The sequence below is a fragment of the Poeciliopsis prolifica genome, unplaced genomic scaffold, assembly GCF_027474105.1.
Source record: "Poeciliopsis prolifica strain line A6 unplaced genomic scaffold, Auburn_PproV2 SCAFFOLD023, whole genome shotgun sequence".
Taxonomy (NCBI): Eukaryota; Metazoa; Chordata; class Actinopteri; order Cyprinodontiformes; family Poeciliidae; genus Poeciliopsis; species Poeciliopsis prolifica.
Window position 1 is genome coordinate 1,457,962 of NW_026562398.1, and position 15,198 is coordinate 1,473,159.

General features: G+C 36.7%; 2 protein-coding genes across 4 annotated transcripts in view; both read left to right on the forward strand.

The window, feature by feature from the left end:
- Window positions 1-5,730, forward strand: part of LOC129370461 (sterile alpha motif domain-containing protein 10-like) — a 51,210-nt gene extending 45,480 nt beyond the window's left edge. Inside the window, exon 5 of the mRNA XM_055046475.1 lies at window positions 3,533-5,730. Within this exon, the coding sequence (XP_054902450.1) occupies window positions 3,533-3,555 (23 nt within the window). The 3' untranslated portion in view covers window positions 3,556-5,730. The remainder of the gene's footprint in view (window positions 1-3,532) is intronic.
- A 3,735-nt stretch (window positions 5,731-9,465) lies between these two features.
- The window catches only part of znf512b (zinc finger protein 512B), a 35,675-nt gene continuing 29,942 nt past the window's right edge, over window positions 9,466-15,198 (forward strand). For 2 of the 3 annotated variants that reach the window (XM_055046225.1, XM_055046227.1), the window contains exons 1-3: window positions 9,466-9,718; window positions 9,970-10,416; window positions 13,090-13,224. In XM_055046225.1, the coding sequence (XP_054902200.1) occupies window positions 13,092-13,224 (133 nt within the window). In that variant the 5' untranslated portion in view covers window positions 9,466-9,718; window positions 9,970-10,416; window positions 13,090-13,091. The remainder of the gene's footprint in view (window positions 9,719-9,969; window positions 10,417-13,089; window positions 13,225-15,198) is intronic. The other variant, XM_055046226.1, reaches the window with a different exon arrangement.

Sequence of the window (15,198 nt, forward strand, 5' to 3'; positions counted from 1 at the left end):
TCTACTTTAATAGAGTTGGTGTGCACATGCCTCCTAATAGCACAATTCACAGTGTAAGGAGTGCTTTTGATGACCTTCAAATCACCCAAGCATGTTAGACAGAATTAAACTCAAAGATGCGAAGCAACTAATAGGTAAGGGGAGAGTATAAATTGCTGTTAGACACCTCCGTTAATTGGGCAGTGCAAACGTAATTTCTCAGTTCATGAGGCTTTAACTCGGAGCTACAAGGGCAGGCTAATTAGGGGACCTCATAGGATGCTTGGTTTTCACAAGTTTGGAGAAAAATGAGAGGTGATAAAGGTGTGGGACAATCTGGGCAGCTGTGGGGTGGAAGGTGCTGGATGTGAAGGTTAAATAAGGTCAAATGTTTAAACTTTTTTTTTTTTACTGTTTTACAAAGTAATTATGTTTTCTAATTCACCCAACTTCACAGTTATAAAATATTACTATATATGGGGTTATGCCCAAAGAAACTTTGTCTGGTTGCAGTAGCGTTTTTGAATCTAAGGCAGCCCCACTTTTCCATCAGCTCACCAATTTTTATCTAAATTCAAAAATTAAAGCGACCATAAGTCATACATTATGCAATGTGTTATATTTAAAAAAATATGGAAAACTAATTTCCCTTCCTCTTTATACCTATTGACTGCTTTGTCTTGTCTTGAGCCACTAGAACACAGCGCCGTTACCATTTATAATATACCAAACTGGAAACGTTTAAAGAGTATAATTTCTGAGATAAAATATATTTGAAGATGAGCTCTTTGCCAGTTTCTCTACTTAAATAAAATTGATGTGAGCAGTTCTGTATATATTTTCCTTGAACTATCTGAGCTGAGTAATGCTGTTAACATAACAATTGTTGTAAAATTTCAAACTAGGTAGGATTAAGCTGAGAAAATGTGAAATGCTGTTGGTATGACTGTGCTGTGTGGACGAGAGAGCGAAGACGAGCCAGCTGGCTGCTCTGTGCTGAATAGTGTGGAGAGGTCTGGTCATGGTTAAATGGAACGATAAGAGCATGAAACTAGAAAGAAAGATGGTGTATTCAGACGGCAGCTCACACACATATAGGCGTTGCACTAGCACAGCTCTGCACACAACTGCAACTTTTCTCCCTGAACGATTCTTCTAATACGCTCACACTTCTGCAGTGATTAAGTGGAGCCGCCATACCACCTGTCAGGCCTGATACATCTCCAATGGATTTACCAAAAATTGAATATTGATCTCACAATGAATTTTACGAAGGGAACGAAAATACAGAGATGCAGCTGAATTCTCACGCAAGCTTGTCTCCGATATGAGCCGTGACACTTTTACAATGCTTTCACGTTATTCACATCAGGAGTGTAAAAGGCTCTGTGATGCAAAACCCTTTGCAAGACGCAGAAATGCTGCGTCCTGCTTCTTTTGACAGAGGCCACAAAATTTTAAATAACGCCTCACTGAAATTACCAATGAAAGATCTGTGTGCACATTCAAATCCTTCTGAGTTTATTGCACTCTTTAATAGAGACTCATTTTAAAGAAATGTATTTTTTTTGTCAGAGGTTTGTTTCCATTTTCTGCAGACTAGTGAAGTGTGTGCCAGATAGGTTGACCAGTAAACTGCGGAGCAATATACTGTAGCATCACTTATACAGCTTTTCTTTCGAGAGTGGTTGTGCAAGTTCAGGCTACCATGCAAATGAAAATTATGACACATCTGGTCTAGGTTGTGAAAATACCACACGGAGGATAGAGTAGTGAAGGAGCCAGCTGCTTGGTTATCATAAGGATTAAAAAATTTTGGTTATGCCTCGTTTACATATCAGCTCCAATAACTCTATTTCCCTTTGCTTAGAGGGAAAGGGAAATAGAGGGCTTTGATATATGTTTTAGTTTGTATAGGTATAACTTCAGATGCAATCAGAGTAGACAGGTTTTCTTTTGGGCTATGGAGAATGAACTCCATCTGCCATTACTTACATTTGTATGGTAAATTGGAAATCAGGTGAAGCAGTGACCATGTAATGTAGTTCTGGTCATAAGTTTATGTTCACTCATTCACTTGAATATAGTCTTATTTTGGGGTTTTCATTAATTTGTTTCAATCATTCTGTTTCTGACTAGTCTGACTTAACTAAGATACTATAGTAAAACTATATTCTGCTGTCAGTTTGAATTTATTGTCTTAGATGCATACAAGGTCAAATGTTCACATACAATGAATATATACTAAGATATGAATGGATAAATGTCCCAGGGAAAGCTGCAACTTCTGTTTTTCTAACCATTTAAATTGATTCTGGCATAATTCTGTGTGAATATGTGGCCAATGTTCTTGTTCAAAACAATATGGTTCATTTAAATGGACTGTTTTCTAAATACATGCCTGGTTTCTAAGATTAATCCATATCAGTCGAGTTTGGGGCCATTTCAGAAGCTTAATGTATGGCTTCTCCATTTACTCCAAACTGAGCCCTGCAATTATTGAATTCTATAATACATAAGCTCTTTGGCCAGATCTGTAACTGTGCTCTGAATTAAAATCAGTAACAACAGACAGCATAAAAGGTACACATTCATATTCACATTCAAGTTCATACTCATTTTTTTTCTTCAAGAGCCTTGTCATTGATTTAGAAAACCTTTGCCATTTTTTGTCTTGTATATGCATATTGTATTATTCTATTTTTAGAAACTGTTTTGAAAGGTAAAGTTGATATCTTCCATAGCCCAGAGCCACAGCGCTCAGAGAGTAGGGAGCAATGTGTGAGGATTTTTATCCGGAAACCGTTGGGACTGAGAATTCGGATCAAAGCCCAGAGAGAAATCTGCCTTCCTTCTTCTGCTGAGGAACTAGCTGTTGGTTTCTCTTTATAATAAAGTGCCAATGCCTCTTCACTGTTCAACATATCAACTTTTGATCAAAGTCAGTTTTCGTGTTTTTGTGTGAAACCATTTGCCATGTACAAGAACCGTAGCTAATTAGGAAAAATTAAACCGACTGCAAAGATTGTCATTAAAATATCTGATCTTTTCCTTCAGCAAAAAGATGTTTTGCCCATACTGATTTGCTGAGAATACTGAAGTTTTACCTCTCTAAAACTCTTTTGTTGTAAGTAAAAAAACAGCCAAGAAAAATTTAGCCTCCGCATGTAGAAAGACGGTGGAAACATAAGAGTTTTAGCTGTAATTGCAGTGCAATGAGATGCTACATTTTTTTTACTCAGTAGGGCTTAAATGAGAGGCAGACCAAACTTATGTAATTGTAAAAAAAAATTGTTTATTTTAATACAGAATTAATTTGTAATTTGTCGACTTGTTATTACATGCAGCATTTCTCATAAACTGTGACTGTCCATAATGATTACTTGGAAAAAAAAACCCACAGAGTTTCTATAGACGTCCATGGAGGCCTCTGGCCACCAGTCGACTAAAGACCTGACGTGGGAACAGTGAATCGCCTCACTTGAAAACAGCACTGCTTCCATGTGAGGCCTGGTGATGCACTAAATTTTTTCCCCTTCTCCTTTCTTCACAGCCTCCTTTGGAAATTTCTCTTAGTTCATCCCAGGATGTGCTTGGCAGTCCTTCCCCTCGTCTCCTGTCACAATACATCTCCAGGAGCTGCGGAAGAGCTGCTATCTCCAGATATGTGAGCGGAGAATCAACGAGTGAAAGCAGGGGGAGGACGAGCCTAGAGACTCTATGCCAACTGGTCTGGAGGATTCCCATTCAATGCAGCCAATCTGCTTATAGGAACTGTGACAAAGACAAAGAGCCGTTCAAAGCAGGGAGACCCTCAGTAACCTAATGATGCAATGGAAGATTATTACTATTCCAGGGATGATCCAGACTTGGCACTGGTGGGATCATTACAAATGTCCCTTTTGATTTTAATTTCGATTGAACCAACTGGACCGCACTGACTGAAATTCAAGTCTGAAAAATTGTACTCATAGAGATCCGCTTTGATTTAGTTAAATAAAAAGTTCTGTGGAGCAGCTATGAGAAGTTTGAGTCTTGTCTGCAGCACTAGCTCTTTGAACAGCTTAACTCTAGAGATCTGGAGGGCAGTTTTACCTGGAAAGTTAAACTAACTGCTGGTCAGGATTTTCCTAGTTGGAAAGCACATTTCCTTTATCTTAAGAATCCTTGGGATTCATTCAAACATTGCTTTATATATGTGAAGCAGTGTTTGCCTCTCTGTCTGTGAGCCACTTGGAAATATACAGTTTTCACTCATCGCAACCGTAATGTGGTGCTCATTCAAAAGAGAAAGAAGGAAAAAAAATGATAATGTAAAAGTAAGAATTAAGAAACTTTTCACCAGAATATCTATCTATCAATCTTATGCCTCTCTCTTTCTACAGTCCACTTTGTTCACCCTTTGCATGGGAGTTTTGTTTTTCAGCTCATCGCTCACTCAGCATGATTACAAAAACTTGAGCTCCATGGGAATGCTAGTAGGGAGCTACAGATGACAATCATGCAGGCATTTATTTCCATACTGTAGAGGTGTTATTTACACTGAAGTACTTGGTCAAGTACAAGTAATGTAAAACTTGTTTAGCCAGTCACTTTATTTTGTACAACCTTGAAGAGTAACTGACTGATAGTAAAAAAGATAGAGCAGCGGAAAGCAACTACAATGCAACAGTTAATGTACAGAGGTATCTGCTGTGGGTAAGATATTGACTGCTCATAACTTTTGCACAGAACTACATAGAAGAAATCTGAACTTTCCCTTTAAGACCACTAAACCAGTGATTATTTTACATGTTTTTATATCAAGGAATTCTGGGTTAGTTCCTTGAGTCGTGGTGTGAATACATGTGAACAAACAGAGCTACTAATGTAAAATGACGGAAACTTTCCATCTACCATACTATGAGATGAATGTCATTCCCACAATAAACCTTTTGTATTGTGACTTCTCTGCAGTGTAGTACTGAAAAAAATTCACCTTTATATATAATTGAGTGTAGTAGAGTAACACTCACATTAATTTATGTATTTGTGATTTAATGACTGATCAAAGGGTTTCATGGGGTTAACACAATGCTCACTAACTGCATTGGTCGGATTCAGCAATAATTTGAATAGCTAGGACTATCTGGTAGCTAAATTAAGAAACCATTTCCACAGAGCTGTGAAGCTCTGCCGAGGGAGAGAAAGTAATTTGTGTGTGGATCTTTGTATTTTACATCATTTGTCACTTGCAAGCACTGGGGGAAAAAATATACATCCCTCTGTTGTATTCTGTTCGGTTTCTTTCCCGGAGATGACACTAAAGTTTCTAAAGCTCAGAAAGCAAGACTGCCAACAATGACAGCAGGCCAGATACCAGATTCCCTAAGTGACTGAAGCCAGATCTGCAGATGTAATTCCGGGCAGTAACGCTCAGCTTTGCAGAATGATAGTTCTCATGTCACATAAATGAATAAAATAAACAAACATACAGTGAAGAAAACCTGCCCATCCAACAGCCATCCATGCATTCTTTAGCAGGGAGCCGCAGGGAAAAGTGAGTGAGTTACTGTTAAAAGAAAGAAAACACGCTGTGTAATTTTTATTAGACCTAATCCACTGTAAATATCAACACATTCGGTTTATGTTCACTGATCATTGATGAACTGTTTCAAATGCAGAAAAAGTACAGTTCGCGCTGCTCTACAGAGTCAAACATAAATGTATGTATGGAACATGACGACAGCTGTTTTTGAATAAACTTATTGAGAAAAACTGTTGACCCTGATGTACTGACATGGTGCATATTTGTCTGCATGAGTAAGTTAATAGTTTTTACTAAAGTAATTTTAAAATAACCACCTGTGATGTAAAAAGGATGCGAGAAAAATCATTTTAAAAATAGAAGGTAGAAAGGGAAATTAGGATGTTAAACACTACATTTTTCTTTAAAAAAAAAAACAAAAAAAGTGATTAATATTTTGTTCTTATAGTACATAATCCTTTACTTCCTGTTCTTCAAACATGTTTGTGCTATCGCTTCATCTCTTTTTTTCAGTTGATGAATATTTAAAGTTTGCATTGCTCTCATCAAGGGAAATGAGGTCCTTTAATTGCTCAAAAGCTACACTTGTTCAGAAACATAAAAAAGATAGTGCACCATAATTTAAAATTGGATACATAATCACAGTTCCTTCTTTCATTTTGCAATAGACAAAATGAAATTAGTGTGAGGCAAAATTGTTTCCCAGTTAATTGCTTACATTAAATTGAGTTTTTGTTTTATAAAATGTTCCAAGTACTCATTTGCATTTTCAATGGACAATTTAGTAATAAGAACATCTTAAATTTGTATTTTCCCCTCCAGTGTTTCCCATTACATATATATATACATCATATTACTATGATGGTTTTGATATTCATACAACAATACAGCTAAATGAAGACTTATTTATATGTAAGTCTTCATTACACATAAATACATTAAGAAACAGTTTGTTTTGGAGGATTGACATGATTCATGTCAGTGGTTGCCCTCAACTCCATCCATCTTCTAACCTCATTTAGTCCAGCAAAGCATCACCAAGGCCTGCATTTCTCCAGTGGTCCAGGGGTAAGAGCTGGAGTTCTGCCTGGACAATTTAACAATCTATGAAATAGCAAACAAGCAACTGAAGACACACACATTATGCACATCAGAGATATTTAATGCAATGTAAGTGAAAAGCTTACATGCACTCCTTAAGCGACTTAATGTAAGATTAATCCTGGTCTTTCAATGATGTTTGACCCTTTCTTATTTTCAGGGTGGACAATAACTTCAGTGAATTTCCAAAGCAGGCACAAGTTTGTATTTTGCTAGCTTTTTTCCAATCAATATATGTTCAGAATTATACATACAGGCCAAAATGCATATATTTGGCTTAATGTCCACTCTTTATATAATCCTGCTTTAACAATTCCAAAATACTTATTTATGTGTGTGTTTTGGATCACTACTTTGTTTAAACATCCAATTGTATTAAACTTTCTACTTGTTGAGCTGAGTCAATAAACTTGGAGGTAGTTCTTTGTTTTCAGCAGATCCATTCATGTCGCTTTGTTTTGTTTTTTTTTTTCAATAACTTTTCTGTAAAATAATTCCACTCGACCCCAAGCTGGATTTATTTTCAGAATAGCTATTGACTATATAATTCAAATATGCCTTAATTTTCCATCTGTTCTGAAACATTATTCAGGGTCCATGAGTCACAACTTTTGATTCTGTGAAAACAAAGTGCTGCCTAAACAGATGATGACTCTGTCTCTCGCTGAAACATCATCGCACGCATTCAGAGCACGCATACACACTCGGATAGATCCAATTACCTCAAGACATCAAGCATCTCACCTGTTAGTTCCAGGGCACATGTATGATAAACAGATTCAGTGAACAGTGACCTTCTCAACCTTGGTAGGGGAATAAATCTGCATAGCACATGGTTGGATGCTTCAGTTAATTGAAATCTGTTCATTATTATGTTTCTCTTTTTGTTTCCTCCTATTTGCCATTTGAAAACTATGCTTCCACAATGGAAGCTTTTGTGAGTGTTCTCTGTTTTGATACCTGTGGTTTATCTGATTCATCACTATTTCCTTGTGACTTTGATCGGCTCACTCTCAATTCTCTGACAGCACAGAAACTGAATGTGAAACACTCCTATGTCTTCCATCTCTCCTTTAACAGCTGCTTGACTGAAGGCGCTTGGTGATATAAATAGCTCAAAACTGTATTTTTTTTGTGAACAGCCAAACTGTCAAGTAGAATGTTAAAGATAGTAATGGGAATGACGTTCGTGGCTTTGATTCGAAAAGTTATTAGGGAAAAAACAGTTATCTCTTGCCAGTTTAAAAAAGGACATGATTGTGCTTACTCAGTTGATAAGAAGAATAAGCATCAACATGTATCGTGCTCTGATGCATCATGCCGCAAAGTGAAGTATTTATCAGACCTGATTAAACAGGAAGCGTGCATTTTAGATTTAACTTGATCAGCTACTAATGGCAGCTGTAACTCAGAATCACCATAGACTTTATGGTTCTACTTGTCATCACTTATGAATGAATATAAAATATCCCAAAGGTGACAAGAAATTTTGGGCTCTACAAATCAATCAAGTTTATTTGTGGGGTACATTTCAACAACAAGGCAGTTTAAGGTGCATTACATCATAAAACCATACAACGTCATAAAAAAAAACACTGTACAGTAAAACAATTGCGAAAACAAGTATGATATGCATTCAGATCACAAGTTTTGAAGTCACAATGATGAGGTGTTTGTTTTACCTTTTTACTCTGAGAAATAACTGAACTGTACTGCCCTCTAGTGGGTGATTTCTGGTCATAAACCTTGACTGGACGTGGTGAGACAAATAAAAATAAATCACTTGTCTAGTAATAATAATAATAATGAAAATAATAATAGAAGAAGAAGAAACAATACTTCATTATCATCAACCACTGTTGCAATAACAGCAGAAGTGGTACCAGTAAATTACAACAGAAAATTTAATGAAATAAACAAATATCTACTTTGTAAGAATAGTAATAATAATAATGGAGATAATAATAAGCTTAAGCATGAAAAAATAAATTTCATATAGTAAATTATAATTATTGATACTCTAATACAACTACGTGTACATAATAACTAGTATGTTTTTTTTAATTTATGCACAAAACTAAAAAATAATGTCTCTCACCCTTTTTACCTATTATTAATATATTTCATTTCCCATATGCCTTTTACCGTCCATATTTGAGAATTCTGCCAATATACTTGGCAACACTAAAGTTAAGCTATGGCGCCCTCCACAGGCGACACCTAAAACAGTTTATTTTCTCCTAAATTACATCATGATTTCAGATCATTTCCACTAATAGGAGAATATCAGTCCATGTTGACTGGCACCAGTCAGAGTAGGAGAGTCCCTCTGTTGTTGTACTGAAACACAGAGAGGTGGCAATGAAACCATGAATGATTCATGAAGTCAGCTGTCTTTATGAGAAAAATGTAGGCTCCCGCCATATGTGAAACATTTATTATTCGCCGCTTTAGATGGGTGAAAAGTCATGTGCACATACCCTGCAGCCAGCTGACAGAGCATCTAATGCATATTAAATATTGCATTAGAGCCATTAATGGCATTACTTGAAATAAACAGGATTTAACATCTTAATGTGACGACCTTGAATTTTGTGGTAATAGAAGAAAATATTAAGAGATTGGTAATGATGACATAAGGAATATATATTCAGTGAATTTCTGGCGTACTTGGGTCTTCAGATGTTTTTTTTCTTCTTCTTCTTTCCAGAGAGAAATATAAACTTAAACTGCGGGTCAAGATTGGTCGAATATTTAGCAGCATCTCGATGCAAAACACTTAACGAAAGGGCTGATATGAGGGGATTTAAGCCCTGACCCTTTTTTTTTTTTTTTTCGTCAGGGACCAGCGCCGTTACGTCGAAAGAGCGGCGAGAGCCGGGCTATATTGCAAGCGGCTTCCTCGGGCCAGAGCAAAAAACCCCGGCACTGTTGTTATTCACTTCGAAATAGACAATAATAACAACGCGAGAGCTCGCAAGTTGCATCAAGACTGTGGCTGCAACTGTCAAAGGTGGAGCGGAGACGCGCATGACCCAACACACACTACTGTAATACTGTACACGGCCGCCGAGATAAAATCCGTATAAAAAAAGCCGAAATAATCCCGAGGTAAGGAAGCCGGGGACTGGACTAACATCCGACCTTTCTTCTTTTCCGTCGCTTCGTTTTCTTTTACTCTAACCGACCGTCTCACAGCCGTCGAAATTACTGCACTAAACATATTTTTGTGCCTCCCTTCAGCTACAGCCAGCGCAGGGATTTTTTTTTTTTTTTTTTTTTTACTCCTCCTTCGTAATAAAGTCGCCATTTTGCTTCACTGCCTATATAAACCATTCTGTATTCTAATATTTTTCCTTCAGGAGCCGAGGACCTGGTCGTGTTTCCTGGGTGTTTTTGTAATATTTCTGGAGGGTCTAAGGAGAAGACGGAGGTTGGAGAAGTGCCTCGTGGTGTACATATTAATGCAGAAAAGGAGGAGGGAGGAGAATGCGTTTGGAAACTGGGAATGAGGTGAAACTACGCTGGATTTCTGCTCGTGGACTCTCGGGATTGTGATTTCGTCTTTTTCTGTCGTCGTGTTCAGAGGAGACGAGGCTGACGGCTGTTCGCCTCCCTTCGGCCCCCCCAGCCTGCTGTCTGAACGGCCCTTGACGTACAAGCAGGTGTGATTGCCATGTAACATAACATTGGTGGAAAAAACGCCCACTTTTGGTGCCTGTCTCCTGACCTCCTCCTCCCGTCACGTGGGTGACCCGGTGGGGCCCCCCCAGGGCTCCTGCTGCCGAGTGACTGACCCCACAGTTCAGGTAGGTGTGGTCGGGCTAAAGGAGGAAAAAGTGGAACACTTTTCTTGTTTTTAATCACTCACATGTTCAAATTGAGCCTGGCCATAGCTGACAAACACCGTGGCAGAGGCCACATGCAGTGGGAAATACTTGTTTGCAGGTTGCTTGAGGTGTCACAGGCTTGTTTTTATTATAACTTTTAGGATGGTGTCAAATAATCTTTTATGGAATTATTTATTGTATTTGGCACGTTATTGTTCCTGATTAAAAAACAAAAACATGAGCGTAAAAATGTTGATATCCAATTTGTTTTATTTTAAAATAGAAGGGGTGTTTTCAACCATTTCAAAAGTATATATTTTAATGTTATCTGGGTTCTTCTGGTCATTGAAACCTTTTGCCATTTAGTACTTTTGTAGACTGAATCATAGACTTCCCTAAGTTTCAAGTTATTTTGTATTATGTGCTCTAGCCCTACTGCAGGGAAATGTAGTTTATTTATAAATAATATGTCTGCTAGTTGGATGTTATTTAGAGTTAATTTGGTTTGATCATGGCACATCATTTTAGAGCAATTAATTTGTCTGAACACGGATCAGATTTATTGAATTTTTCTTTGGGATCAGAAAAGTTTTTTTTTTTTTTTTTAATTGAACCAGAATCCAATTAATACCAGAATCCTTGGTATTAAAATAGATTTTAATACAAAGATTTCAGAAAAATATGGAGATTTTTAATATTTAAAAAAAATCGCTGGTAAATTTGAGCAATTTATCACTATTTTTATATTTCAGGTCAAAACTTTACTGCAAGTAAAACAAACTTATACACAATGGTTTAATCACATTTTGTTTGTTTATAGTTTTTAAATGGAAGTAGGTGGGTGAAAAACGGCAACACAAAAAAACAACATGGGTGTAAAATTTGCAAACAGGCGCATTAACTCAGGGCCTTAATTAATAACAATGTTATTTTGATTCTACATAGACCAAAGCAAAGATGTAGAATAAACCCTTGCTGAATGTTGTAGTAGTTTATAAGTTCTTCATGTTCATGTTCAGAAGATTTACTCTTGTTGCTGTTCTGGGTTTTATAGATACAGTAGTATTTATTGCTGGTCACTTTGTTGGGTTATCTGCTCAGTTGACGGACACACTGCTTGTGACTCGCCAGCTGTAGCGTCAAAACAGTTTTAGCTTCATTAGAGACTCATGAACTCATGTTTCATGCCATGACTGTTTTTTCACAACTATTTCTAAACAGCTAAAACTGTTTAGCTGTTTAGTAATAATATATATATATATATATATATATATATATATATATATATATATATATATATATATATATATATATCCTGGTCAGATAGCTGACCAGGACTATGCTGTGTATAGACAGTAACTATGCCACTTTCTCTGACATCTACATTAAACCGTGGGACCAGTCTGATGAAATATTTTAGCGAAACCTACCAAACGGTTTACAGTGTTAGGTGGAGCTGAAACTGTTTGGCCGTTAGCTTGTTAGGTGAGAAAAATCCCAAGTACATTGACAGTTTGTTTGATCCATTGTTTATTTGCATATATTTCAATATTCTGTTATTTGTTAACAGAGGGGAAAAAATCACAGAAACTCAACATTCACAAAGGATTTTCCTACAATGTGAATGTTGTATTTTAATATTTGAAGTAAGCTACATTTTAATTCCAGTACAGATACATTAGCTATGTACCAATTTAAAAGAAAGTCTATGTTTAACTTTTTGCAAAGAACCTTGCAAACTTAATCTCTGATTATTTGCTCTGTTTTTTACCCTTTTTGTTTTTAAGTCTCACAATTACTCATTTCTGTTTATTTTATTTGTTAGTTTCAGGGCTTGGGTGATCTAACGCCCCTCAGTCATACTAAAGTGCTGTTCCTGCATGCTCTCTAGTTCCTGTTTGTGCTTTTGTGCATTTCAACTTCTTGTTTAATGCAGAGCATTTGCTATGCATGTCAGAATATCTTTAAGCAAAATGAAGCAAATAATTTCCAGGATACATCAACCAGAAACATATATATATTGTAAAGCATGTCGTGAAAATGGAAACTGATTGGATCCTGCTGGGTTTCATACTGTTTGGCGTTGTAATTTATAAAAGTAACATTTGAGTGAAAACATGTTGGATTCTAAAAATATGTTGGCTGCCAATTAATTATTGGCAGCCTTGTTCATCACATTTTTAGGAACAGTACATTTTATTTATACAGAAGGTGTGTTGAGATTCAGCAGTTAATGTTGATAATTAATAATGTTAAGAAGAACACTTTGCTGTCAACCTGGTGACCTTTTACACAGATCCTTTGTTGGTTTTTCATAAGCTAGACAGCAAGCAGAGCAGCAGTTCTTGTCTCTGTCCTTTCTTTGACTTACCTTTTGTCTAATGGGCAGAGCATGAAGTTAGTGTGCAAGTCAGATTATTGATTTTGAAATGAAACATGGAAGGTCACACCCTCATTACCACTGCAGATGATGTGTGTGCCTCCACCTTTAGTCCAACAGTACCAATGACCAGTATGAAGACTCTGCATTAACAAGGAGAGAGCATCTTCACAGACTATTGATGTAATGGTGTGCTAATAATGTTCTTACAAACATTGGGAACAGATTAATGAGCAGCAGAAAGCCTTTAACCTCATAATCTACCGTTGTAGGCATGGAGAGCTCCAGTGGCCCCAGGCTTGGGAAGCTGTCCTCACCAGGCCTGCCAAGGGGCCAAACACCCAAACACGGACATCCCCAGGAGTTTGTCAGAAGCACACCGTGCCCTGAAAACAACAACAAACATGGTGAGTGACATCCCAATGTCCCTCTTTGTATATAATTAGTGAGAATTAAGCTTTTGTTGGGATAAAGCAGGTTAGTAGTGGCTTCATCCCTAGATGAATTCATCTGGGGATGTGAAGTGGAGCATCTGTCCTTCTAGTGACCTCTGACATAACATACTAACACATATTGTAAATGTGTTTGAATTTTTGTTCATACAGTGCTGTCTCAAAAGCATTCATGCTGTGTGAGAGTTTTTATTTATTTTATATTAGAGAGTATTACTTCTTTATATTTCATTGGAGTTTATATGATCGACATAAGCTAAGTATGTTGATCATATTTAGCTTATCTCAGATTTTGGAAGTTTTTAACATTAAAAAAACCTGAAAAGTATGGAGTGTATTTTTGTATTATGTTCTTTTAAAATATTTCTTGACTCCAATTAAATTGAAATTTAATTTTAAGGAATTTTACAAATGTAACATAAAACTAATGAACCATAAATAAATTATTGTGGTTGCGAGCATCAGTAAATCAATAATAGAGGGTATTAGACATGGGCAGTGTCGACTTAAAATTTTACTATGGTATTATGCGTTACAGCTGTGACGAAGTGATAAAAGTGATGATTTAAACCTATTGTCACTAACGAACTAAAAAAACTTTTTCGGTCATTAGTTATCTCCATGGAAAAGTAATGGAAGACTCAAACTCAAATGCCACTGTTAAAGAACATTTCAGTTTTTAAATGTACCTCTGGTATACTACTTGACTGGTTCAAGCCTTTCCTAAAGAACAAGGATTTTGTCATGTCAATAGACAACCTTTCATTAAAGCAAGCAAAGATCACATGTGGGGTACCTCAAGGTTCCATTTTGGGGCTCTCCTTATTTAATATCTACATGTTACCACTAACTCATATTATTATATTTGTTACCATAACTATGTAGATGATACATAGCTCTATATTACAATGCCACGATGGGGACAATGAACCCACTTAAGCACAGAGAATGTGCAGAGAACAAGTCAGTGTGTGAATGTGCAGAAGTTTCTTCTGATTAGTAGAAATAAAACTGGAGTTGTTATCTTTGAACCTAAAGAAGAATAATCTAGTCTGCATACAGCTTCAGTTATTACAGCTAGAAAGTGATCAGGGCTTAAATCTGTACTGTGATGGATCTAGACCTGCATTTCCAGAGATACATAAAGATAAATGCATCCTCTAAATATTGGAGGATTAAATCACTAATGTAACAACAAAATATAGAGAAACTCTTCTATACGTTTAGATTTAATTTGTAAATTTATTGATATTTTTTGACTCTCTCATTGAACAAACAGCAAAGAAAACTATAAAATAACAATACAGACCAAAGTATTTTTTCTTCTAAATCTAAGGATGTCAGTAACAAGCAGATTTAAATAAGCTGGAAATATTGTACCCATTCACTCACAGTCAGTACCTGCGACAGGCTGCTTCCTCTTCACGTAATGGACATGATATAAAAAGAAAAGACAGGCAGAGGTTGTCAGTTTCTGCTGGAAGGTGAACCTCTGCTGCAGTCAAGTCAAGTTTTCTTGCAGATCTGCTCTGTATTCAGAAACATCTTCCTTTCAAGTTTGGTCAGCTGATGACGCAGGTCATCATGCCACAAATGCTTCCTTCTACATTTGTCATTGTGGAGATGTTAATTGTGTCGTGTTAGTTGTCTGTCACATTAAAGTTTGTGGCATGTAGGCCACAAAGTTTAGTTTTGGCTTCATCTGATCCGGACGCATTTTCCTACATGTTTTTACGTGCATAGCTTCTGGAAACCTGAAAGTAAGAGTTCTGATTGCTTCCTTTGAACAACCGCTTTCTTGCAATGCCACCTGTTTTTATCTATCACATAAAACCACAAAGAAATGCACTAGAGTTAGTGGACATAATGTGATCGAATGTGAAATGTTAAGTGACATAAGTGTGAATACTTATGTCACTTGGTAGCTTG